Genomic DNA, 23,896 nt, shown 5'->3' on the forward strand with positions numbered 1-23,896 from the left:
CGCCCTCCCTTGGGTGGTTCCTGTTCCCTTGCTTGGGAGGGGGAGCACCTCCTGTCCATCTTCCTATGCTTCTTCCTTGGGACAGGAAACTGTGATCGGTGCCGTGACTGTCACCGTGCCGCGGAGATCAGTAATGGGGAGTGCCGGTGCCAAGGGTCTCTGACCCCAGAGTCCTTCCACAGCACCTCCTGGGATCAAAGCTGGCACACTGTGCACCAATGCTGAGGAGCCCAGTGCAGTCTCCATGGGGCTCGACTCGGACTGAGGGCGCAGCGCTGCTTCCATTAGCAGTAACTTTAACCTGTGGTCCTTCTCTTTCTTCGTGCAGGGACAAAACCTCCTACAGATCTTACACCTGTCCATTTGATGGGACTCCTCCAAGCACTTTAGACTAGCCGAGTATGGGTTGCCCTTGGGCACAGGATTTTAGCAAATCCCACAAGACTTAAACCCCTGGGAACAAGGCATGTCCCAGGCCTGGGAAACAGGGGAGGGAAAACCCCCCCCCCCCCAGTACCCTGACCTCAAATATTTAACTAACTACAAACAACTTCTTAAACTGTCTATTTACAGAAATACTGTGCTAGAGGATTGCTCAAGAAAACAAGACAAAACCCTCCAACGACCATCACTGGCAGTAAGAAGGAACTGGGGAGACAGCAGGTTGACAGGGCCCTATATACGGCGCCATGAAGGCACGACTCCAAGGGATGCAGAGCCAACCCGACAGATGCTGCTAGGGGAAAAACCTTCTGACGACTGTGCATGCAGCATGTGCACACCTAACTGGAATCGATATGAGCAAGCACTCGAAGAAAAACTTTTCAGACTTTATGAATTTAATAGTCTTAGACCCAAAATAGGTCTCCACTCTCCATCTTTCTTTGGTACAAAGTACTTTGACTAGAACTCCTTTCATCTGTGAGGAGCTGGGACCGGCTCTGTCACTCCTAACTGAAGGAGAAAGTCTATTTCCTCTCTCAGAAAAGGCTCGTGAGAGACATCCATAAACAGTGACAAGGAAGGGAGCGATGTAAAGTGGATGGTGTATCCAAGTGTTAGGACATCTATGATCCACTTGTCTGCAGTAATCTGCCTCCAAGCATGATGGAAATGAGGAAGAATGTCACTAAAAGGAGTGAGGTGGGCAAAGGGTTGCAGCTGCTCAACTAGAGAGAGAATCCTGAACCCTCCACGACCCATCAAAACTATTGTTTTGATGATGATGACTGGGTACATGTGGAAGGAAGGTGAGAAACACTCTCTCTCTGGAACTTCTCTCTCCTCCTGGTGGGATTCAGTGGATCTGTAAAATCCAAAGAACTGAGCCAGGTGAACTTTCCAGGCTGTTTGTGACTGCTATACCCAGAGATCTTAACATGGCTCCGGAGTCTTTCAGTGAAGCATGTGAAGAGATTTGTTCATAGTTTCTGCAAAAAGCTTTCAATCAAAGGGGATGTCATCAGTGGTATTCTGAAGCTCCCTCAGGAACCCTGAGAGTTGGAGCCATGATACCCTACGCATAACCACGACCGTAGAGATGGGCTTGGCAGTGGTGTCTGTAGCAACTACAGACACTTAAAGAGACATCCTGACTAATAACTGACCCTCCAAAATGATAGCCTGAAATTGTTCCTTCTGTTCCTGTGGAAGACCATGAATTTATTATAGTTTGTGAAACTGTATTTGGCCATAAACACTGATGGTTTGAGATCCAAAATTGAAGCGTTGTGGAAGAACATGACTTCTGTCCAAAGAGGTCTGTATGCTTTTGGTCCTTGTCATAAGGGGCACACTTGGAGTAGTGTTGATTACCCTGTTCATTCACTGAACCACTACCAGAGATTTAGATAGGGGGTGGGAGAATAAAAATTTGGAGTCCTTGGAGGGGACATATTTTTTATCCGTCTGTTTGCAAGTTGATGGAACAGTAACAGGCGTTTGCCAAACTCTCTTTCCTGGGTCCAGGAGTACTTCATTAATGCGTAGCACAAGTCTAAACGGTATTCCTGACTGCAAAATGTCAAGCAATTTGTGTTGCAAATCCTTGGCCTCTTCAAGAGATATTTGAAGAGACTGTCAGCTACCTGCTTTATAAGATCCTGAAACTTACACAGATTATTGACCATGGATTCTGGTGGAGGCATGACTTCATCATCTCCAGATGAGGCAGAGACAGGAGTACGAGGCGGCTTCATGTGCCTATGCTCAAACATCTCCTTTTGTTGCAGAACTGGCTGGGGAGGAAATGGCTAAACATCTAACCTCATGTGTTAGAGCCAGTGATCTGGTAAACTGCAGTCAGTATGCAGCCCAGGGATCCCAGTGTAGCCATTGAGGGCCCAGGTGGGAGACATGTGGCATCCAGGATTGGTCCCACCACCCTTGGTGTCAAGCATCAGGGTCTCTCCTATGGGAGTCAAAGAACGAGTTCCTGTATGGATATGTAGGCGAATCCTCCTTGGAGATGGATGAGACTGAAGAAAGGTCTTCCCCTTCTTCAGTGTCCTCCAATGGAAGGTAGCCATCAGTAGAAGAGAATGGAGAGTCTGACAATACCAAAGGGTGATGGTAGATTGGACACTGGGGTCTCAGTACCAAGAGGCATTCAGTACCCATGAACTGAGGAGATTCTGGTTTATCTACCACTGATAAGTTCTTTGAGTATCTGAATTCCTGCAGCACTGAGTGAATGATCGATACCAACATAGTAGCGTGCCTGGCAATGGAAGCAGACGGTACTGTAGAGTTTAAGCATACTGAGGGAGCAATGGTATCGGATGCTTCAGTTTGCATAGTACTGAGGGTCCTGACTAGGGAGGTACTGATGACTGAGTCATGCTTGATTGTACCAGTCTAGATGACTGCTTATCCTTGCCCTTCTTGTCCCTCTTAGACAGAATGGGGGGAATGGAGGATCCCCAACAGGGCAAGCATGATGAATCCAGTGGGTGTTGCACCAGGCCTCAGGGTGTAGGGAACTATTGGCTCCTCTGCAGCTGTAAACGAGGATAATGCCACAAATGTAGACCGCCTCTTTAGGTACTTGTAGAAGCAGTAAAGGATGGGCAGACCCTGTGCTTCTTCCAAATCCTCTGAGCATGGAAACTCAGATCCTGGTTCCATTGGCAGTACCATCGGAACTGGTGGAAGTGTGTGGACCACTGGAGGATGTGGTGAAAGCTGTCTTGACTGTGGTATGTCTTGGGTGGAAGATCTGATCTCCCCAGAGGTGGATGGGAGTAGAAGGCATGGAGATCACAGGGCAAACAGTTCGTGGCCCTCTGGCACTTTCACAGCCAACCTGGTGTTAATGGCACCCTTTCTGTAGCCAGAGGGTGGACTTCCCCAGAGCCAATAGGTCTCATACCTTACTGGAAACCAACACTGACAATGTGCATGGCTTGGTACCTGACACCAGCAGATCCGCCGGTACGTGCATTTTTTTGTCATGTTTGCATTTTTTGAAGTGCGCTGCTACCCCATGGCTGGAACTCATGGAAGGTGAGTCTCCCTTCTTCTGTTTAGAGGAAGACTTAATGTCCTGCTTATGTGAATTCTTCCTTACCTCTTGACTAGGCCCCGGCATGAGGTCCATAATGTTGGTATTACTGGAGCTGGACTATCTTCATAGCCAGATACACATTCCTGGCTATCTCAGGCCGATGTATGGGCAGGGTTTCCTGACCTGGGTCTGACTGAGGTCTCATGGCAACTTTCATGAAGTGCTTCTTGAGGTGGAGAACCTGGCCTTCTTGGGTATGACTTGGAAAGGACTGGCAGACTCTGCATCAGGATGAAATATGGGCTTTGCCCAAGCAGTAGAACCAGCACTGATGTTCATCGCTGATCAACAAGGAAAACTGGCAGAAGGTGCAGATTTTCAAGCCTGAGATCTTTGGCATAATCCAGTACCCATGCATAGTGCGGGGTGGAGGGTTTAAAAGTAAACAGATTTGCCCTAAAAGTCTCAAATCAACTCTAAATAACTACTAAAATGAGTAAAAACTATGTAAAAACAGCTAAATATTACAAAAAATAACTATACATACAGGTACTTATCAAATTCATGGTCCATTTTGTCAATTTTATGGTCAAAGGATTTTAAAAATAGTCAATTTCATGGTTTCATACGTTTACATCTGAAATTTCAGTGTTGTAACTGTGAGGATCCTGACCCAAAAGGGAGTTGTGGGGTTGGTCGCAAAGATGTTGTAGAGGGTGGTCATGTGATTGCTGCCTTTATTTCTGTGCTGCCTTTGAAGCTGGGCTCTGAAGGTAGTACAGCCAGAGCACTTCCTGAAGGGAGGGTACATGGAGGTGGCTCTGATCTCCCCCTGAGAGCAGCCATACAGGGGAAGAGGAAGTCCCATTCCTCTCCAGCCCCCCACTCAGACTAGTACTTGGCCCCCAATGCACGGTAGGAAGCCCCAGATGGATGCCCCAACCCTGTCCCTCTTCTTCCCCTACAATAGTCAGATTTCACAGTGTGTGATGCATTTTTCATGGCTATGAATTTGGCAGGGCCCTACACACACACACAATACTCTTTTAAAGGTGCATCATACACAGGAGGATACGAATAGTGCTGACCCAGACCATGTGATGGTGAGAAGGAACTGGATATGTGGTCGGTACACCCTGCCCTTTGTCACCTCAGACGAAACCATGAGGCAAAGCAAGGGCGCATGCGCGGACTGACAGACACTACTTCTTTTAAATTCTCCAGCTCCGGATACATGGTGTGCATACGTAAACCCTCAGTGGAATACAGTTGGGACCATCACTCCAAGAAGAACTGCTTTATTTGAAAGGGGGCTTTTGTTTTTAATAGGTTTCTGACTGAAAGAGCATTCAAAGAGTAGTAATCCAGATGCTCCTAACTAACTGAAGACTATTTCACCCCATTATTAAAAGCTTCCAAAACCCAACTGGCTTTCTGTAAATGTAAAAATGGTTGTAATATTGGAGTATAATGGATTTCAAAACCATTTGGTTGCTAAGATATTCTAGGCAGACTTCGTAGCAACATCTAGAGAATTAAGGTTGCTCAACAATTTCCTTTACAAATCAGTTTTCAGATACTTATAACTTTGCTGAACTTTAACCATCTGGTCAAATTTTCTCATGCTCATTCAGGATGATTTTTTAAGTATCAGCAAACTAAGTTGTTTCCAAAAGAGAGGGTAAGGGAAAAATAAATAAATTTTCCCAATGTTAATTTCTTCCTTACTGTTTCCTTGGAGAGCCTTCATGTTTTGGAAAAGGAACTTGAAATCTGACCTGGGGAATAATTCTGAAGTCAGAGGAGTGCTTTTGTTATCATGGTGAAAAATTTAACCAGATTTGTTCAAGTTATAAGCCTCTGGGAGATGATAAAAAAATCATAGTTTACACATACTAAGTAGAACTTTTGCTTGCCATTAAAATCTCTGAAGATTTCAACTGTACTGAGCATGCTGCCATCTCCTCAGAGCTTCCTACAGACTCACTGCCATGGCATTCCCTAAACTGCTCTACATGGTACACAAACAAAGCAACAGCTGCTAAATATCTTTTGGTCTATGGGAAGGTGGGCTCTGCTGGGAATCAGATCAGCAGCTATAGTCTCTGCTCTTCCACTGACTTGCTATTAACCTCATTCACGTTACTGCCTATATTACTGGGCAAATCCACATACCCTAACCTTAAGAGGAAGGAAAGTAACATGTCTCCCTGACATTTTACAGAGGCTGCACAAGGGGATTTCTAGCACAGCTGGAAATAGAAATCAGAGATCTAATATGGCAGACCCAAGTCTCATCCCCTCATCAGAATGAATGTGCCAAATCTATGTGCTTGACTAGGCTGTCTGTAAGCACTAGAGCATTCTCCTCTCCACACAGAGAACAACCACCACCTACTACTGTTAGCAGTCCTTCAGCTTAAATGGCAGAGATCTATAAAGGTCCTGGATTCATGCACTGGTGAGGACCCATACTGCAGATGGTCAATATGGATCCACACAGTGGAATTTGTGTTTCAATTTTTTTAAAGCTTAGGAAATAACATTTAAAAAACTGTCACAAAATGTTACAATAATATAATAAAGACTATTACATTAGAGAATATATTATTTGTCCTAGAGGACACCTGCCTCATTCAGTGCACAGAATAAACAGAATGAGGAAGAGGGTTGCAGGAAGAGACAATGTTCAAGTGTTTAACGTAATAGCCTAGGACCCAAGTAGCTAGGTTTATTTCTGGCTCCACCAGACTTCCTATGGGATGCTGGGCAAGACTATTATTTAAACACAAGATCATCCTTACTCCAGAAGGGTGTAAGGAGGGCCTTTGTCCACATCCCATTAGACTACAGACTTTGGACAACTGTTGAGAGATTCATTTATTTATTTAGGGAAAGGCTGCAATTTCCCTTCCCTCCTAGGTAGTGAGGAAGAGCATTTGGGGAATTGGAAGACAAGGGAACAAGTAGTGTTGAGTAAATCCACTTACTTATGGGGAATGGGTGGGTTAAGGATAAACAGAAAGCCAGAAAGGTACTTGGGAACATAAGTTTATGCATTAAAAATAAATGTAAAGAGGAACTAACAACGACTAGATAAAAGGTCACTAGAGGATAAAATATTTAAACATAAATTAACAAAAAACAGCACTAGGATAATGGCACTAACAAAACCACTTTATTTTACGTTCTATTCTGTCCTTATCCTCATCGCCACTTTTTGTCTTATGTCTTTAGACGACAAGTTCTTCGAGGCAGGGATTAGCTTCTTAAATATCTGAGGACTATCTCATAGGTTTTGGCTGCCATCTTCAAAAAATATAACTTACTTTTCAGATGTTCTTCAGCTAAGAGAAAGAAGATACTCTATACATGTGAAAAACAGAACACGAATAGAACAACACTTACACTTATTCACGCAACAAAAAACTAACCTCATCTCTGTGCTTCTGACAAAAGACCAAAAACTGAGACACGGCATCTCCCTTCCTGCTTCGTGGAGTGGATGTTGCAGCTTTCTTTTTACTGATGGGAGAGCCTATTCCTCTTTTGGCTTCTCCTTGTTCAAATGCCTTCTGGGGAGTAGTATTCTTAGTCCCTGACTGACCACTTTCTTGTGTGCCATTAGTCGCAAGCAATTTTGATGTCCTCCTCCTTCTCTTGCTAGGAATGCCAGACTCCTTCATCGATTTCAGACTTTGAGTGGTTTCTTCATTCGAGTAAGATGACTCATCTATTTCCTCCAATGGTTCCACAGCAATACCAGCCTCCTTTGCGACTCGAGGATTAAGATGAGGTCTGTCCCTAATGTAGATAAAGGTGAACTTGGCTTTCCGTTCTTCCACTGTCATGCCTAGTGCTTCAGTGGCTTGCTTAATGCCCATCTCCCACTGAGGCCGTAGTTTCCCGGAAACAGGCTTTAACATCTGCAAGAAAAATATAAGCCAGTTTGAGTTGTTTACCTTTTTTTACAGAACATCAGTAATAATTAAAAACAATTAGAAGAAGATTAAGTGTACAGTATGTCTATATTGCAAATACTCCAGTGAAACCTGTATGAACGGTCCTGATATAAAGGAAGAACTACTAAACAAATCCTTCTGTGCGTGAATCAGTGACATTTGCCAATTTGCAAAAAGTAATGAGCACTCACTGAGCCATCATGTATTCTATGTTTTTAAATGTGAAATGCAAAACTAAACGATGCTATAAAACAAGCAGTCATGAAAGCTCTCTAGATTGTTTTGAAATGTCATCTGATACCTAACCATTGGAGAGAAACAAAGTAAAAAGCCTGCAAAAAAATGGGAGGGGGGTTGGAGGGGAAGGAGGTGTTGTAGCCTCTTACCTTTATTTTCTCAGCTTTAAGGAGGGCTTGTTTTGCACTTTCCTGGCATAATTGTTCAAACTGTTGTTCTCCTTTGAATGACACAAGGCTCTTCTCAAATATCCAAGCTCGTTCTGGGGCATCGCCAAAAAACTGTACATGATACTGACGAAAACTCTTTTTTTGTCCTGAAAATTTAACAGTAAGTTTATACAAGTTACTGGGTTGGTTTTGGTTTTAGCATTTTAAATACGTTTCACACTTTGAAATCCTTCAGCAAATTGCAGTATGCAGAGCAATGACAAATACTTTTTGTCCAGTTTTCCTTCTAAAAATCTAATAGATTGACATTTCTCAGTAAACTAATCTATGAAGCTTCATGTAAAAGGAATGACTCCAACTGCTATGTTAATCCAAAGAGAACCCACAGATGCAAGAACAACAGTATGATCATCGTGCTATCTGTTTATTTTGGAAAGAGGAATGTTGGTCTTATGCTTAAGACACCAAAAATCAGTTTCTTCTGATATAAACCAGGTGTTAATTTTAAGATTAATTTAGAGGATCTAAACAGGGATTGGAAAGGCTCTTTCTTTTGCCTTCCACAATAAAATGTTTTGTTTAAGAAATAAATAAATAAGGTAGTATAAATTTAACTAGAGAAAAAAAAGCTGAATTGTTGGATTGGATAGAAAGTTTCTCCCTTCACCCAGATGCCACACAAATCTTTTGTTAAAGTGAAGTTAAGTTTGCAGGTTTTGGGAAGAAGACAGGTAAACAATGATTCAGATAAATTCCAAGACCAGCTTGGGGATGAATTTTGGGTGAAGTTTCAGTATCGCTTTATCTCTCTGGATTGTTGTGTAAAGAGAATCAAACAAACTGCTATAATTCACTCGCTCTTCTGTCCAACAGGATGGCTACTAGGAGACTGCCTTCAGAGTAAGATGATGAAGTGTTCTGAAAGATCCTCAAAGAGAGGCTCCAGAAGCCTCAGGAGAACTATACTGAGATCCTAAACAGAAGTAGCTTCTCTAATTGATGGGTAAGTATGGAAGATCCCTTTCAGAAACTTGGACACCTCTGGAAAGTATTGGAAAAGACTGCACTAAGTGATGGCAAAAAAACAGATTACTACAAGATAGATCTTAATCAAACTAAATGAAAAGCCAGCTCTTTAAATGCAGTAAGTAGTTGAGGATCTTCAGTACAGACACGTACACTGGGTCCAGCCCCTGCTGAGCTGTCCATATTGAGAATCAATCCTATTTTGATAAGTAATCTCGTTGATTACTTCCTGCTCTGTATCAGGATTTCTTGGATTGACAGGGCATAGTCTCTGTCCATGGTACTTAACCAGCCAACACCTGTGCTGTGATTTGAGGTCTGGATGGTGTATCTGGAAGCAATGTTGTGATATCAGATGTAGGCAGTCTGGGAGCTAGATGGATGGTTAGATGGACACACATACTAGATCTATCTACCAAAACTGCCATGACCAGTAAGGAGTCATGAGGCTGATCTGTCTCACTTAATCTAGAATATCATACTGAGAAGCAGAGGAATCAGTGGAAAGGCATAAGGAGGCCTTGGGACCATTGAGAAAGGAGGAGTCCAGTAACAAATCCAGGCTCATGCTCCCTCTGGAACAAGAGTTCTGACATTTGGTATTGTTGTTGGTGACATACACATCTACCCTGGAAGTTTCCCACTGAAGGAATATCTGTTCCAATGATGGACATCTGCGGTGACCATTCGTGATTGGTAACTGCCTGCCTGCTCACAAAGTCTACCAAGTTGCCGCTACCTTGTGAGAGGTGAAGAGCCATAAGGGTTATCCCATTTCAGTGGCAGCATGACCAGAGCTCAATATCTTCCAGACCAAAAGAATGAAGAAAAGCATGCAGCTCCTTATTTATGTAGTGCATTGGGGACATATTAGCCACCAGTATCTCCACTGTGGAATTTGGGAGAAGTAGTAGTATGGCTATGCAAGCTAGCCAGATGGCCTTGAGCTTCAGGGCCTTTACATGAAGCTTCATGTCTTCTGTAGGCCAGGTCCTTTGCATTCATAGGTAGCCCAAGTGGGCTCTCCAACTTGTTCCTGACACAGCCGTGATTAGTTACTATAAGGAAGGGAACCAACACTGCCACTCTTCCATGTATGTTCTTGGGTTCCTGCTACTACCTCAGTTTTGTGATGATGGGAAAAGGGAACCACGACTCTTTTGCTCATATACAGTGCTTCAGAGTATTGGACTTGATATAAGTCAGAGTCACAGGATGAAGCCTGACAAATGGCATACACACTGACATATGGCCCAAAGAGTCCCAGATGCATCAGCACCATCATACTTGGGTTTACCTATCCCAATTAATAGAGATTGCATTAACAAGAACCTACCTTGGGAAGCTATGCTCTCACTGATGTGGAGCTGAAGACTCCTATGAACTATCATTTGTGATGAATAGGGTTAAGATTTTGTCATGGTTATTTTTAGTACAAGTCATGGACACGGGCAATAAACAAAAATTCATGGATGCCTGCGGAAGTGGGTGAGATGAGAGCTCAAGACCCACTGCAAGGGAAGGGGGAGTCTCCAGGGCCCCTGTCATAAACATACCGTTAAGGGTTAATTCCACTTTAACCTGTAAAGGATTAAGAAGCTCACATAACCTAGCTGACACCTGACCAGAAGGACCAATAAAGGGACAGGATACTTTAAAATCTGGACAGGAAAAAAAAAGTATTTTGGCTGTGCGAGGTGTGTGCTTTTTGCCAGACACAGAGAAAGAAAAAGCCACTCCACTCCTATAGGGTAGTGAGTATGTAGAAAAGGAAGGTATAAGATTACTTTTATTTTCTACTTGTGATTTCTTTTGCAAAATAGAGGGAAGATAAAATTGGGTTCTTTGTGTAACTTTAAAGTTTGGCCCAGAGGGAAACCCTCTGTGTTTTGAATCTGTTTGTCTGTGAGATTATCTTGCATGTTAATCTTGCAGATGTATTCCTTTCACCTTTTTCTCTAATTGAAATTCTTCTTCTAAGAACTTGATTGATTTTTCATTGTTTTAAGATCCAAGGGTTTTGGGTCTGTGTTCACCAGCACTAACTGGGTGAGGGTATACTCCCAAGCATACCCAGGAAAAGGCTGTAAGGACTTGAGGGCGGGGGGAGGACAAATTAGTCTCAAATCTGCCCAGGAAAGGGGGGGTTAGGGACTTGAGAAATATTTGGGGAAAGGCAGAGTTCCAAGTGGCTCTCCCCTAAGATTTGGAACATGGTTGGTGGTGGCAGCTTACTGTTAACCTAAGCTGGTAAATAAGCTTACAGGGTCTTTCATGCAGGTCCCCACATCTGTACCCTAAAGTTCAGAGTGGGGAGGGAACACTGACAGCCCTCACCACCAAAAGGGCTCTGGGAGCCTGCCAGCTGACAGCTCCAGCCCAGTCACCCCAGGGCCGAAGAGGAAAATGTCATGGAGGTCTCAAAGTCACGGAATCTGTGACTTCCATGACAATTTTATCCTTAGTGATGAGCTAAGGGATGATTTTTGTAGTTCAGCAGAAGATGTAGCTGTTAACAAAGGAAAAGGACATATTTAAAGCTTGCCATTTTTTCCTGTTGAGATACACCTTTGTTCAGCCAATTGTCCAGGCCAGGGTTGATATGAATGCTCTTCCTTCACAGATAGGCTGCTATCATCCACAGGCACTTTGTGAAAACTCTCAGTGCCATGGAGACTACTGGTAATGATTAATGCCCACTGTGAATCTTAGTAACTTCTTCTGGACCAGTTGGATGGCTGTGTGGAAGTACACATCCTGCAAGCCAAAAGCCATGAACCAGTCTTGAATCTGAACAGATCCTGAATCTAAGGTAGCATATGTATTGCTCAGCCTTCTCAGATCTAGGACAGGATAAAGACCTCTTTTCTTCTTCAGGATAAGGAAATACCAGGAGAAGCAGCCTCTTCCTTTCTACTCTGTAAGTATCTCTTCTATGGCTCCTGGATAAAGGAGGGGGTCATTTCTGTTTGTAACAGGCTCTCATGAGAAGAGTTACTGAAAAAGGATGGGAAATGGGAGTGGATAGGGTAAGGAGTAGAAACTGATATGGTAGCCTTGGTCAAGGATGTCTACTACCTATTTGTCAGCTGTGATGGTCACCCAGGTCCTGTGGAAAGGGACAAGGTGGTTCATGAAGGTGGAAGCACACTCTGGATTGGCACCTATGACTCGATGTTCCTCTCAAATGGTGTTAGGTTAATCATATGAAGTATTTAGACCTTTCTTTTGTGGGTAGTCTGGCTGTCAACCATGGGAGTACTACAGTGTCCTCTGTTCTTTGGCTAAAGAGCTCCATTCCATCAAAGGGTTGATCCTCTACTGTGGCTTCTACTTGCATGGTATGCCAGATACCTGAAGCCACAAGCCCCGGCTCATTTTGACAGCCATGGCAATCAATCTTGTAGCTGTGCCATGTGTGTCCATAATTGTCTGCAAGGATGTTCCAGCAACAATCTGGACCTCTCTGATAACTTTCCTTTCCTGCAGGAGTTTTGACAGGGAGTGGATGACCCTCTCCCAGATGAAAAAGGGTTATTTTGCAAACATATCCTGATAGTTCACAGCCTGGAGCTGCATATGGCAAGGAATGTGCCTTGCATCCTAATAAGACTAGCTTCTTAAGATCATTTGTCCTTACCTATGCCATTGGCGGACTTGGAATTTCCCTGCAGTGATAACACAGCCAGCAACCCTCAATTTGGATAGGTGCATAAGTTCTCAAAGTCCTTTGGAGGCATCAGGTATCTCTTCTCCACTCATTGGGAAGTGGGAGGAAGAATGGCAGGGGTTGCCACAGTCCTTTACCCAGTTCAAAGAACACATTGCTGATAAGAAAGGAGATCCTAGTCAGAGTTGTAGAGCTTGAGACGTCAAAAAACAACGGGACTTCTATATGAGTGTTGCTTCTACATCTGTGATATTCTCAGGGTGGGACAGGAGGTCCTGGAATGCTTTAAAGTTGTCAGTTGCTGGCATGAAGACTAATGCCTCGTCTCATGATAAGGATGACTCCTTGGATAGAGATGGGAGTTGCCATTGTCCTATTTGCCTCATGTTTGCAGAAGCTATTGTCTTGCTCCAGTGTTGGTGGTACAGCCAACGATGACACTAAGGAATGATACTGCCTCATCTTTCTAGGTGCCTGTGAACCAGATCTTGCTCCTAGACACTTGCAACAAAAGTAAGGCCAATATAGGAATACTGGCCTAGTTGAGGCTGGCTGGCCCAATGCCATTCATGGGTGGATGTCTCAGTTAGGATAGCCTACTGTGCTCCCTAGTGACACTCTTCAAAGGTGGGAGAGGGAGCTCTACTAAACATTGGAGAAAAGGAGTGACTCAACAAGAGGAGTAGATCTCTTCTTCAAACTGCTGTCTCATATGGTGATACATTTCCAGTGCCAATCATCACTTCAGCGCAAAAGATGTCTCCACAGAGAACACTGAGTTCTCCAGGAAGTAACACAGCCCTCTGCAGGGCACAGACATGGGAAATCAAGGTCAGTACCTATTCCTGTACCCCACATGCTCCTCCAGTTTTTGTGGAGGATACAGGAAGAGTTTTGTTTCAAGTCCTCCTCCTAGGACTGTCCTTGTGGGGCTATGTTGAGGCTCCATCTGGCTCTGTCTCACCAAGTCACCTTTTCATGAGGCACTAGTGTTGACTTTATTGCCGTATCTGGCTTTATGACTGTACTGTTAGCGTTTTCACTGACTGAACCTAGATTGTGATGCCTGCTTGAGGGAGTGCTAGCTGATGCTGTTTTTTTTAGCCTCACTTCAATTGCTAACAGGTGTACCATGAACATCCCCTGGATTTGCAGATCCTTGTAGACAAGGACTTGTGCACAGACCACATAGCTGGCATGTGGCTCTCTTCTAGGTAGAAGAGATATCAACTATGTCCATCCTTAAAGGAACCAGTCCTTTGCAGAAAGGAAGGGTTTGAACCCTTAGGACTTAGAATCCACCACAAAGTGTAGTGGTTGGCACAAAGCGTACGGCTCAGAGGGTACTGATTTGTCCAATTGGAGGAAAAAGCAAATGGAAATGTGAAGGTAAAGTTCCTCCGCAGTAGATAAAATCAAGTTCAATTCTCTAAAGAGAGCAGCAGGTCAGGCACTCGTTGTGTTCTTCCTCACTGACTGGGTGGCAAGAAGGAAGTTTGTGATCGCTCTGCTTTTTATGCTCTTACCCAGAAGCATGAGGTGGCACAGGACATATGCACCCAAGAGAAACTGATCTCAGGTGCATGCACACCTACAGTGGAATCTGAGATTCACGCTGAAAACACACTCAAAAATTTTCCTTCTTTACTGGCAAGATATCTTAGAACTGTTTAAATTTGAAATCTCTTTGTGCAAGAAAAAGGGTTATTCCACCCTCTCTCCAATAATGTAAAATATAGGCCTCCAGCAGCCATTTGACATCACAGACAGGACTGGAAGGGACCTCGAGAGGTCATCTAGTCCAATCTCCTGCACTCATGGCAGGTCTAAGTATTATCTAGTCGATCCCTGACAGGTGTTTATCTAACCTGCTCTTAAAAACCTTCAGTAATGGAAATTCCACAACCTCCTAAGCAATTAATCCAGTGCTTATCTACCCTGACAGAAAGTTTTTCCTAATGTCCAGCCTAAACTGCCCTTGCTCCAATTTAAGCCCATTGTCTCTTATTTTATCTTCAAAGGTTAACAAGAACAATTTTTTGCCCTCCTCCTTGTAACAACCTTTTATGTACTTGAAAACTTATGTCCCCTCTCAGTCTTCTTCTCCAGACTAAACAATTTTTTCTATCTTTCCTCAGAGGGCATCCTATACAATCTTGCAAAAACTTATGACCTATAGAAATGTTTCTACTGAGACGAATACTTTTCAAATATATTGTAATCAACTAAAAATTAGTCCTAGACACTAGATCTCAGCCTGGGAAGCATAGTAAACTAGGTCCTCTCTCCGCCTTTACATAACTTGCTGAACTGTAGCAAAAGTTTGAAAAAATTCTAACTCTATTGAACCCTACAGTTTTGTGACATCATTCTGAAACTTGTTGTCCAATTCATTTTGAATTCCATAGATTTTTTTTTTCTTTTTTTTAAACTTCAACTCATTTTGAGATTGATAAAACTCTCTGGATTTTAGAAAAGACCCAAACTGGTCACTCCATAATGAAAAATGTAAGGGAAGAAACAAACCAGAAACTGTATCCTCCTAGAAGGCAGCAGGATTTCTTTTATTGCTTCACTAGGAAAAGGAAGATTGTTTGATAAGAAAAGCTACAAGACAAAGCCTTAGCTATATTCCTGCCCTGATGAAGAGCAGCAACACAATTATGCAGACACTAAAGAATTTATCCTGTTCACTGTTGATGTAATATAGGGAGTTGTAACTTCTCTTTGATTTAACTGAAAACACAAACATTAAAATATTGAAAACAAGTTTCAAACTTTAAGGTATACTGTGAATTTTCTCTCCTACTTCAGTCTTTTGTTTCTATTAATTCATTGTTATCAAAGGTTTTACCTTCATATTCTCTAACCTATTTTTCTAAATTTCCATTTAAATTAAGCTTCCCCAGAACATCACTTCTTTCCAATGCAACCTGATGTTACTAGCCAGTAAGAGGTAATTAACAAACAGCATAAACAAGTGCTGAAGCACAAAGGATTTTGGTTTATCAATTTATCTGAATGGATGAAATGAAGAAATGAAACTTCCAGAATGTAATGTCTCTATGTCCATGAAGATGTGTGCAGCAATGAAGACATACCTTTTAGTTTAGTGTAGGAATGAAGAAGAGGATCAGCTGAAACCATGCATGGCCACCAGGGGTAACCAGACACTTTAGACCACACTAAATCCCCTATATTGTACTTCAACACATGGATTTTGTCGTCTTTCACAGTACTTGGAATTGAATCTTTCTTAGCAGGAGTCTTTTAAAAAAGAAAACATACACTGTGTTACCATATTTCCCCTTTCAAAACTGTACCTTGATTAATTAATAGTATACGCATAACAAATACTAATTAATCAACTAACACAGCTTATAAAGTACATCTTTGAAGTGTGTGTGTGTGGGGGGGGGGCAGATTGGGGTGATAGCAGTGGGTTGTGACAAAAAATAGCATGGCAGAAGAGAAAGCAATAATGTTTGCCCAAAAGAGTAGTAAATGAATAGTATTTCACATGTATTAGAAAGGGGAATGAAAAAGATTTTTTTTTAAAATTGTTTGCTCTTTTGTTTGTTTCTCTTTCTTCCTTTCTGTATATAATAAAATATGAACTTTGGTTGGTTGGTTGAATTATTTATTTTTTAAACCTTTGAAATATCAGTAATGTCAAATTTGCTCTTTTCTGGTTTTAGTGGATGACCGCTGGGAAGTTCACTGTGAGCTCAAACACCTTAACTGAAGAGTACAAGACATGAAATCTTAAACAGTCTTTCTTTGTATAAAATGTTGTTCACTAAAGTTTAGTAAATATTAAGATAAGCATGTTAAATGAAGTTTAAACACTACTGTAGATTCTTCCAGCTGACATAGGACCTACATTTCTAAGCAAAACGAAAATGAGTATATTTCAGGTCTTCTTCATATGTCAGAACATCAAAATACAGCAAAAGGCTAGAGGTTTTTTTCCTTTTTGCTAGCCACTTTTTGAAAAAATGCTTTCAACAGTAGAAGTAAAATCTTTAGAATTTTAGCTGGTCCCTCCCAACGCTATTTATTTTAAATAATATGAGGAAAGCATAAATACTTCTGCTTTAAGGCTCTTTGTCAAGTTAACAGCAAAGCATTTAGAATAAACTAAAAACAATTTCCTCCCTGTAGCTATGACACACATACTAACAGGTTTGCCATATCATGGTATAGTCGAGTTATAATAAAGACAAAGATTCACACGCCAGCATAAGTCATTACATGTTTTATTTCTACTGTGTCTAACTTTCACTTTATCCATAATACATTATTTGCCCGTATTCAATATCAACAGGCATGTAGATCTATTGCACATTTTAAAATCTAGCATTACAAGTAATTAAAGTTATGTTTAAAGAAACGCTACATTTTGATTCATCATTTCCAGTGGTCTGTTACTATTTAATCATTTAAAATGTGACATCATTAGCCTTTTCCAGCACCATTCCAACGTTCAGAAGGTGGACCAAAATGTCTAGACTCTAGGCTTTTAGACTGTAGAATTGAGCAAAAAGGGAGAGAAGAGATGACATTATGAAGTATCTAGAGTGTTTAAAATAGAATTAAGAAGCCTAGTGTTTTGAGATGTAGTACTAAGTCAGGATATTCATAGGTCAGATGAGAATAGTACCTCCTGGCTTTAAAAATCTATGACTAAGACATGATTTCCAAAACACAACAACAAACCTTAGCTACACCATAATGATTTTAGATTATGGTACTTTAAAAAAAAAACATTATTTAAAAAGTTATGTCTAGTTGTGAAATAATGCTTAAAGCTTATTATTTTTGAAAAGCTTTCCAGGGTTGAGAGGAGGGGAGCCCTTCTTGTGATGAAAAGACGGTTACTCACCTTTGTAACTGTTGTTCTTCGAGATGTGTTGCTCATATCCATTCCAGTTAGGTGTGCGCGCCGCGCGTGCACGTTCGTCGGAAACTTTTTATCCTAGCAACTCCAGTGGGCCGGCAGGTCGCCCCCTAGAGTGGCGCCGCCATGGCGCCTGATAAATACCCCTGCCAGCCCACCCGCTCCTCAGTTCCTTCTTGCCGGCTACTCCGACAGTGGGGAAGGAGGGCGGGTGTGGAATGGATATGAGCAACACATCTCGAAGAACAACAGTTACAAAGGTGAGTAACCGTCTTTTCTTCTTCGAGTGATTGCTCATATCCATTCCAGTTAGGTGAATCCCAAGCCATACCTAGGCGGTGGGGTCGGAGTGAGAAGTAGCGGCATGGAGCACTGCAGATCCGAAGGCCGCGTCCTCTCTGGACTGCTGGACCAGGGCGTAGTGGGAAGCAAAGGTGTGGACCGATGACCAGGTCGCTGCCCGACAGATTTCCTGGATGGGCACACGGGCAAAGAAAGCCAGCGACGACACCTGCGCCCTGGTAGAGTGCGCAGTCACACAGCCCATAGGAACGTGAGCCAAGTCATAGCAGGTCCTGATACAGGACGTTACCCACGAGGATAACCTCTGTGAGGAAATGGGAAGCTCCTTAATGCGGTCCGCTACTGCCACGAAAAGCTGGGGGGGGATTTGCGGAACGGTTTGGTCCTCTCCACATAAAACGCGAGAGCCCGACGGACATCAAGCGAGTGGAGTTGTTGCTCCCTGCGTGAAGAATAAGGCTTCGGGAAAAAAACTGGGAGGAAGATCTCCTGGTTGATGTGAAAGGCTGAGACCACCTTGGGGAGAAAGGCAGGGTGCGGTCTCAGCTGCACCTTATCTTTATGGAAGACCGTATACGGGGGATCTACCGTGAGAGCCCGGAGTTCCGACACTCGTCTAGCTGAGGTAATAGCTACTAAAAAGGCAGTCTTCCAAGAAAGATAGAGCAGGGAGCAAGTCGCTAACGGCTCAAAGAGGGGCCCCATGAGCCGAGTCAAAACCAGGTTAAGATCCCAGGTAGGGGCAGGGGGGTCGGACGTTAGGGTATAGACGTTCCAGCCCCTTAAGGAATCTAGTCACCGTCGGGTGAGAGAAAACGGAGCGGCCATCCCCACCCGGGTGAAAGGTGGAGATAGCCACCAGGTGGACCCGAAGGGACGATATCGCCAGGCCCTGCTGCTTGAGGGACCAAATATAGTCCAAAATATTGGCTACCGAAACTTCCATCGGGAGGAAACCCCTCTCCGTGCACCAACAGGAGAAACGCTTCCACTTGGCCGAGTACGTCGCTCTCATGGAAGGCTTCCTGCTGCCCAAGAGTACCTCACGTACCGGGGTGGAGCAGCGTAACTCGGATCTGGTCAGCCACGCAGGAACCACGCTGCTAGGTGCAGCGACTGGAGGTCCGGGTGACAGAGAGTACCGTGGTCCTGGATGATCAGGTCCTGGTGAAGGGGCAGAGGAACTGGGTTGGCTATGGCCAGGTCCAGCAACATGGGGTACCAATGTTGCCTGGGCCATGCTGGGGCTACCATGATCACGCGGGCCCTGTCCCTGCACACCTTCAGAAGGACCTTGTGGATCAGCGGGAACGGGGGAACGCGTAGAACAAGTGGGTCGTCCACGGAATAAGGAAGGCGTCCGCTATAGACCCGGGTTCCCGGCCCTGAAAGGAGCAGAACACCTGGCATTTCCTGTTCCCCCTGGACGCGAAGAGGTCCACGCAGGGACAGCCCCACCTCTGGAAGATCGAGAGGGCGACGTCCGGACGGAGGGACCACTCGTGCGCGAGGAAGGATCTGCTCAGGCGGTCCGCCAGCGTGTTCCGTACTCCGGGGAGGAAGGAAGCCGTGAGGTGAATGGAGTGGGCTATACAAAAGTCCCAGAGGCGCATCGCCTCGTGACATAGGGGAGAGGATCTGGTGCCGCCCTGCTTGTTGATATAGTACATGCTCGTCGTGTTGTCAGTAAATACCGTGACACAACGACCTCGAAGCTGGTGACAGAACGTTTGACAAGCAATGGGGACCGCTCTCAGCTCCCGCATGTTGATGTGTAGCTCCACCTGCTGCGGGGACCACAGGCCCTGTGTTCTCATGGTTCCCAGGTGGGCCCCCCAGCCGAGATCTGAGGCGTCCGTCGTAAGGGACACCGAGGGCTGGGGTGGGTGGAATGGGAGCCCCGCACACACGACGGACTGGTCTAGCCACCAACCGAGGGAATCCAACACTCCCTGGGGGATTGTGACAAGCGTGTCTAGTGACTGTCTGGCCGGCCGGTATTGTGCGATGAGCCAAGATTGGAGGGGCCTCATGCGGAGCCGTGCATACCCTGTCACAAACGTGCAGGCCGTCATGTGGCCTAACAGGGTTAGGCATGTCCTTATCGAGGTCAGGGGGGCTGCCAGCAAGCGCTGAATGATCGTCGACAGCGACTGGAACCTGGGCAACGGTAGAAGGGCCCTGGCCAAGGTGGTGTCCAGGACGGCCCCAATGAACTCCACCCTCTGCGAGGGAAGCAGAGTGGACTTGTCCACGTTGATCATGAGGCCCAAGGTAGCAAACAGCCCAGTGATCCTGCGGACGTGGCTGCGGACCTGCAGCTCTGATGTGCCCCGAATAGCCAATCGTCGAGGTAAGGGAACACGTGAATGAGACTGCGTCGAAGATATGCCATAACGACAGCCATGCATTTGGTGAATACCCTCGGGGCCGTAGAGAGGCCAAACGGGAGGACCGCGAATTGGTAGTGATGGCGGTCGACCACGAACCGAAGGAAACATCTGTGGTGTGGCCATATGGCAATATGAAAATAAGCGTCCTGCATGTCGAGGGCAGCATACCAGTCTCCAGGATCCAGGGATGGGATAATGGTCCCCAGGGCTACCATGCGGAACTTCAACTTCACTAGATATTTGTTGAGCTCTCGCAGGTCGAGGATGGGTCTGAGGCCTCCCTTGGCCTTGGGGATTAGAAAGTAGGGGGAATAAAACCCCTTTCCCTTCTCGTTCTCCGGAACCGCCTCTATAGCTCCTTTGTCGAGGAGCGTCTGCACCTCCTGGCGGAGGAATTGCTCGTGAGAGGGGTCCCTGAAGAGGGACGAGGGTGGGGGGCGGGAGGGAGGAAAAGATATAAACTGCAGACGGTATCCCGTCTGCACCGTGCGTAAGACCCAGCGGTCGGATGTTATTTGGGTCCACGCCTGGAGGAAAAACGAAAGGCGGTTGGAAAACGGGGGGGAAGGATCCATGGGGGACACTGGTATTACGCCCTTGGGTGCACCTTCAAAACGAAGGTTTGGGTCCAGGTGGGGCTTTAGAGGAGCTTTGGTTCTGCCCCCCTTGATTCCCCGACTGCCTGCGCCTGCCATTTCTGCCGTGGCGCCTATTGAGGTCCTGGCGCTGGCGGAACTGGGGGTACGGCCGGCGCTGCTGCTGTTGTTGCAGTCGGAAGGGTCTGCGCTGCGTCCTGGGCGTGTGCATCCCAAGGGAGCGCATAATGACCCGATTGTCCTTCAGACTTTTTAGTCTGGGGTCTGTTTTCTCCGAGAACAGGCCCTGGCCTTCGAACGGGAGGTCCTGGATGGTGTACTGGAGCTCCGGTGGAAGGCCAGAAACCTGAAGCCAGGAGATGCGGCGCATCGTCACCCCCGAGGCGAGGGTACGGGCAGCCGAGTCCGCAGCGTCCAAGGAGGCCTGCAACGAGGTTCTTGCGACCTTCTTGCCCTCGTCAAGAATTGCCGCAAATTCTTGACGTGCCTCCTGTGGCAACAGCTCTTTAAACTTGTCCGCTGCCACCCAAGAGTTAAAGGCGTAGCGGCTAAGAAGGGCTTGCTGGTTGGAAACCCTGAGCTGAAGGGCCCCCGCCGAATAGACCTTGCGGCCGAGGAGGTCCATACGCCTGGACTCCTTGGATTTGGGAGCTGGGGCTTCTTGTCCATGACGCTCCCTCTCGTTCACCGACTGCACCACGAGAGAGCACGGTGTCGGGTGAACATGGAGGTACTCATAGCCCTTGGAGGGGGCCATGTACTTCCTTTCGACGCCCCGTGCAGTAGGGGGGATGGAGGCCGGCGATTGCCAGATCGTATTGGCGTTGGCCTGGATCGTCCGAATAAAGGGCAGGGCGACCCTAGTGGGAGCATCAGAGGAGAGGATGCTGACGACGGGATCCTCGATCTCGGAGACCTCCTCAGCTTGCAGGCTCAAGTTCTGCGCTACGCGCCTGAGGAGGTCCTGATGTGCCCTGAGATCTAGCGGAGGAGGGCTATTGGAAGAGGTGCCTGCCACAGCCTCATCGGGAGAAGACGATGAGGAGACCCCTGGCAAGAGAGTGTCCAGCAGGGGGTCTGCCTGAGCCCTCGCCTCTGACTCTGGGGGGAGCTCAGGGTCTTGTTGTTTTGACCCGTCCTCCCCGTCCGGGGAGGGGGGGGCGAGACAGCGACGCCTCCGGCGCCCTGTGCGCCATCATCGCAGGCCTAGGAGGAAGCTGTTGGGGGCCCTGGGCTTGGTGATACGCCCAGGGTGTCCAGAACCCCCACTGCTGCGGTCCCTAGTCCTGTTGCGGAGGGTCTTGGAAAAGGGCTGCCTCCCTGTCTGTGCCCAGCGCATACACACTGTCCGCCTGTGACGACACCGACGCCTGTCTGGAAGGCCATGGAGGGGCCGACCGCGGCTGGTAAGAATCTCCGCGTCCTGGCGCCGAAGATGTTCTCGGTGCCGGGGACCGGTACCGGGAGTCATACCGGTGCCGGGATCGGGACCGGGACCTGCCACCGACGCGATGCCGGGAGGTCGACCGGGACCTGCCACCGACGCGGTGCCGGGAGGTCGACCGGGGAGCCGATCGACGGCGGGAACGGCTCCTAGAGTCCCGGTGCCGGTATCAGTGGCTGGAACCAGACCGGGACTGTCTGGAGGCCAATCAGTGCCGCGAGTGCGACCGGTACCACCGAGGTCAGCGGTGCCGGGAGTGCGAGCGGCGGCGGGATCTGGAGTGACCACGGTGCCGGGACCTCGACAGCGAGCGCGAGTCCCGAGACGGCGCTCTCATCATTGGTTTGCCTCTGGACACCACCCGCACCGGAGGTACCGGGGATGGAGGCTGAGTTGGCTCAGTCAGGGCAATTAGGTCCCGTTCCGAGGCGAAGGTTTCCGGCGTTGATGGGACCAATAGCTCAGCCCCAGATCTTATGGGGGAGCTCGGCGGGACCGGACTCGATGGACCCTCCGGGCCCGGAGTTGACGGGATCCCTGTCGGTAGCGCCGCGACAGATACAGGCGCCGGGCGCTCCACTCGAGTCTGGCTGGATGGAGTTGCAGACTTCGAGGGCCTTGCTTCTGGACCCGGTGCCGGGGAAGGTCGGTGCCGGGGAGTCTTCCCGGTGCCGGCGCGGTCTGGTGCCGGTGTCGAGGTGACGGTCTGCGAAGCTGCCGGGTAGAGTGCCGCTTCCATGAGGAGAATCCTAAGTCTCTGATCTCTCTCCTTCTTTGTTCTAGGCTTAAAAGCCTTATAAATGAGGCACTTGTCCGAGATGTGCGATTCCCCCAGGCACTTTAGGCACGCGTCGTGGGGGTCGCTGGTCGGCATCGGCTTCTTACAGGCCGCACATTGCTTGAAGCCCGGCGAACCAGGCATGGGCCCGGTGCTGGGTGCCGGGACGGGCTACGGCCCAAACCGGCTAACAAATATTTACAAGTATTATTTACACTATTTACTATATTAGTACTTAACTAACTACACTTAACTACTAACTACAACTATAAACAGTACAACAAGGAGAGCTAGGGACGTGGAGGACAGCTATGCCGCGCTCCACAGTTCCAACGACTGACACGGCGGTAAGAAGGAACTGAGGAGCGGGTGGGCCGGCAGGGGTATATATCAGGCGCCATGGTGGCGCCACTCTAGGGGGCGACCTGCCTGCCCACTGGAGTTACTAGGGTAAAAAGTTTCCGACGAACGTGCACGCGCAGCGCGCACACCTAACTGGAATGGATATGAGCAATCACTCGAAGAAGAACGGGATAGCTCCTCATCTTCTAATTAAGCTTTTCTGAAGATCTCAGGACTAACTCTCTTGGGTTCATACCTCCAGGAAGAATTGTGTTCCCATTGCTCTCAAGCTTTTTGGCCCGTAAGATGGCCCCAAGTGTTCCCTCCCACTGAGGACGCTTCAACTTCAGAAATCTCAGAAGACTTGGAACATTCCAGCAGATATTTTTCAAAAGTGAGAAATAAAAAGCTCTCCCTTACAGTTAAATACAACATGAAAAATTACATTAAAACCACGCGTACAAAATTCCAAAGAACATGTTGGAAAGAGTTAATACCCAGAATACATAATTTCAACATTTGAAAGTAAGTGAATGAACAACAATTCTGAAAGATGACAGATACAATTCT

The 23,896-nt window shown here is 46.4% G+C and overlaps 1 protein-coding gene across 2 annotated transcripts in view; it reads right to left on the bottom strand.

The window, feature by feature from the left end:
* Nucleotides 1-23,896, bottom strand: part of NSD2 (nuclear receptor binding SET domain protein 2) — a 160,339-nt gene that overhangs the window by 83,942 nt on the left and 52,501 nt on the right. For both annotated transcript variants that reach the window (XM_050947352.1, XM_050947351.1), the window contains exons 3-5: nt 15,672-15,837; nt 7,854-8,020; nt 6,940-7,431 (exon numbers count right to left, since the gene is read on the bottom strand). In XM_050947352.1, coding sequence (XP_050803309.1) covers nt 6,940-7,431; nt 7,854-8,020; nt 15,672-15,837 — 825 coding nt within the window. The remainder of the gene's footprint in view (nt 1-6,939; nt 7,432-7,853; nt 8,021-15,671; nt 15,838-23,896) is intronic.

This window comes from Gopherus flavomarginatus, chromosome 3, assembly GCF_025201925.1.
Source record: "Gopherus flavomarginatus isolate rGopFla2 chromosome 3, rGopFla2.mat.asm, whole genome shotgun sequence".
Lineage (NCBI taxonomy): Eukaryota > Metazoa > Chordata > Testudines > Testudinidae > Gopherus > Gopherus flavomarginatus.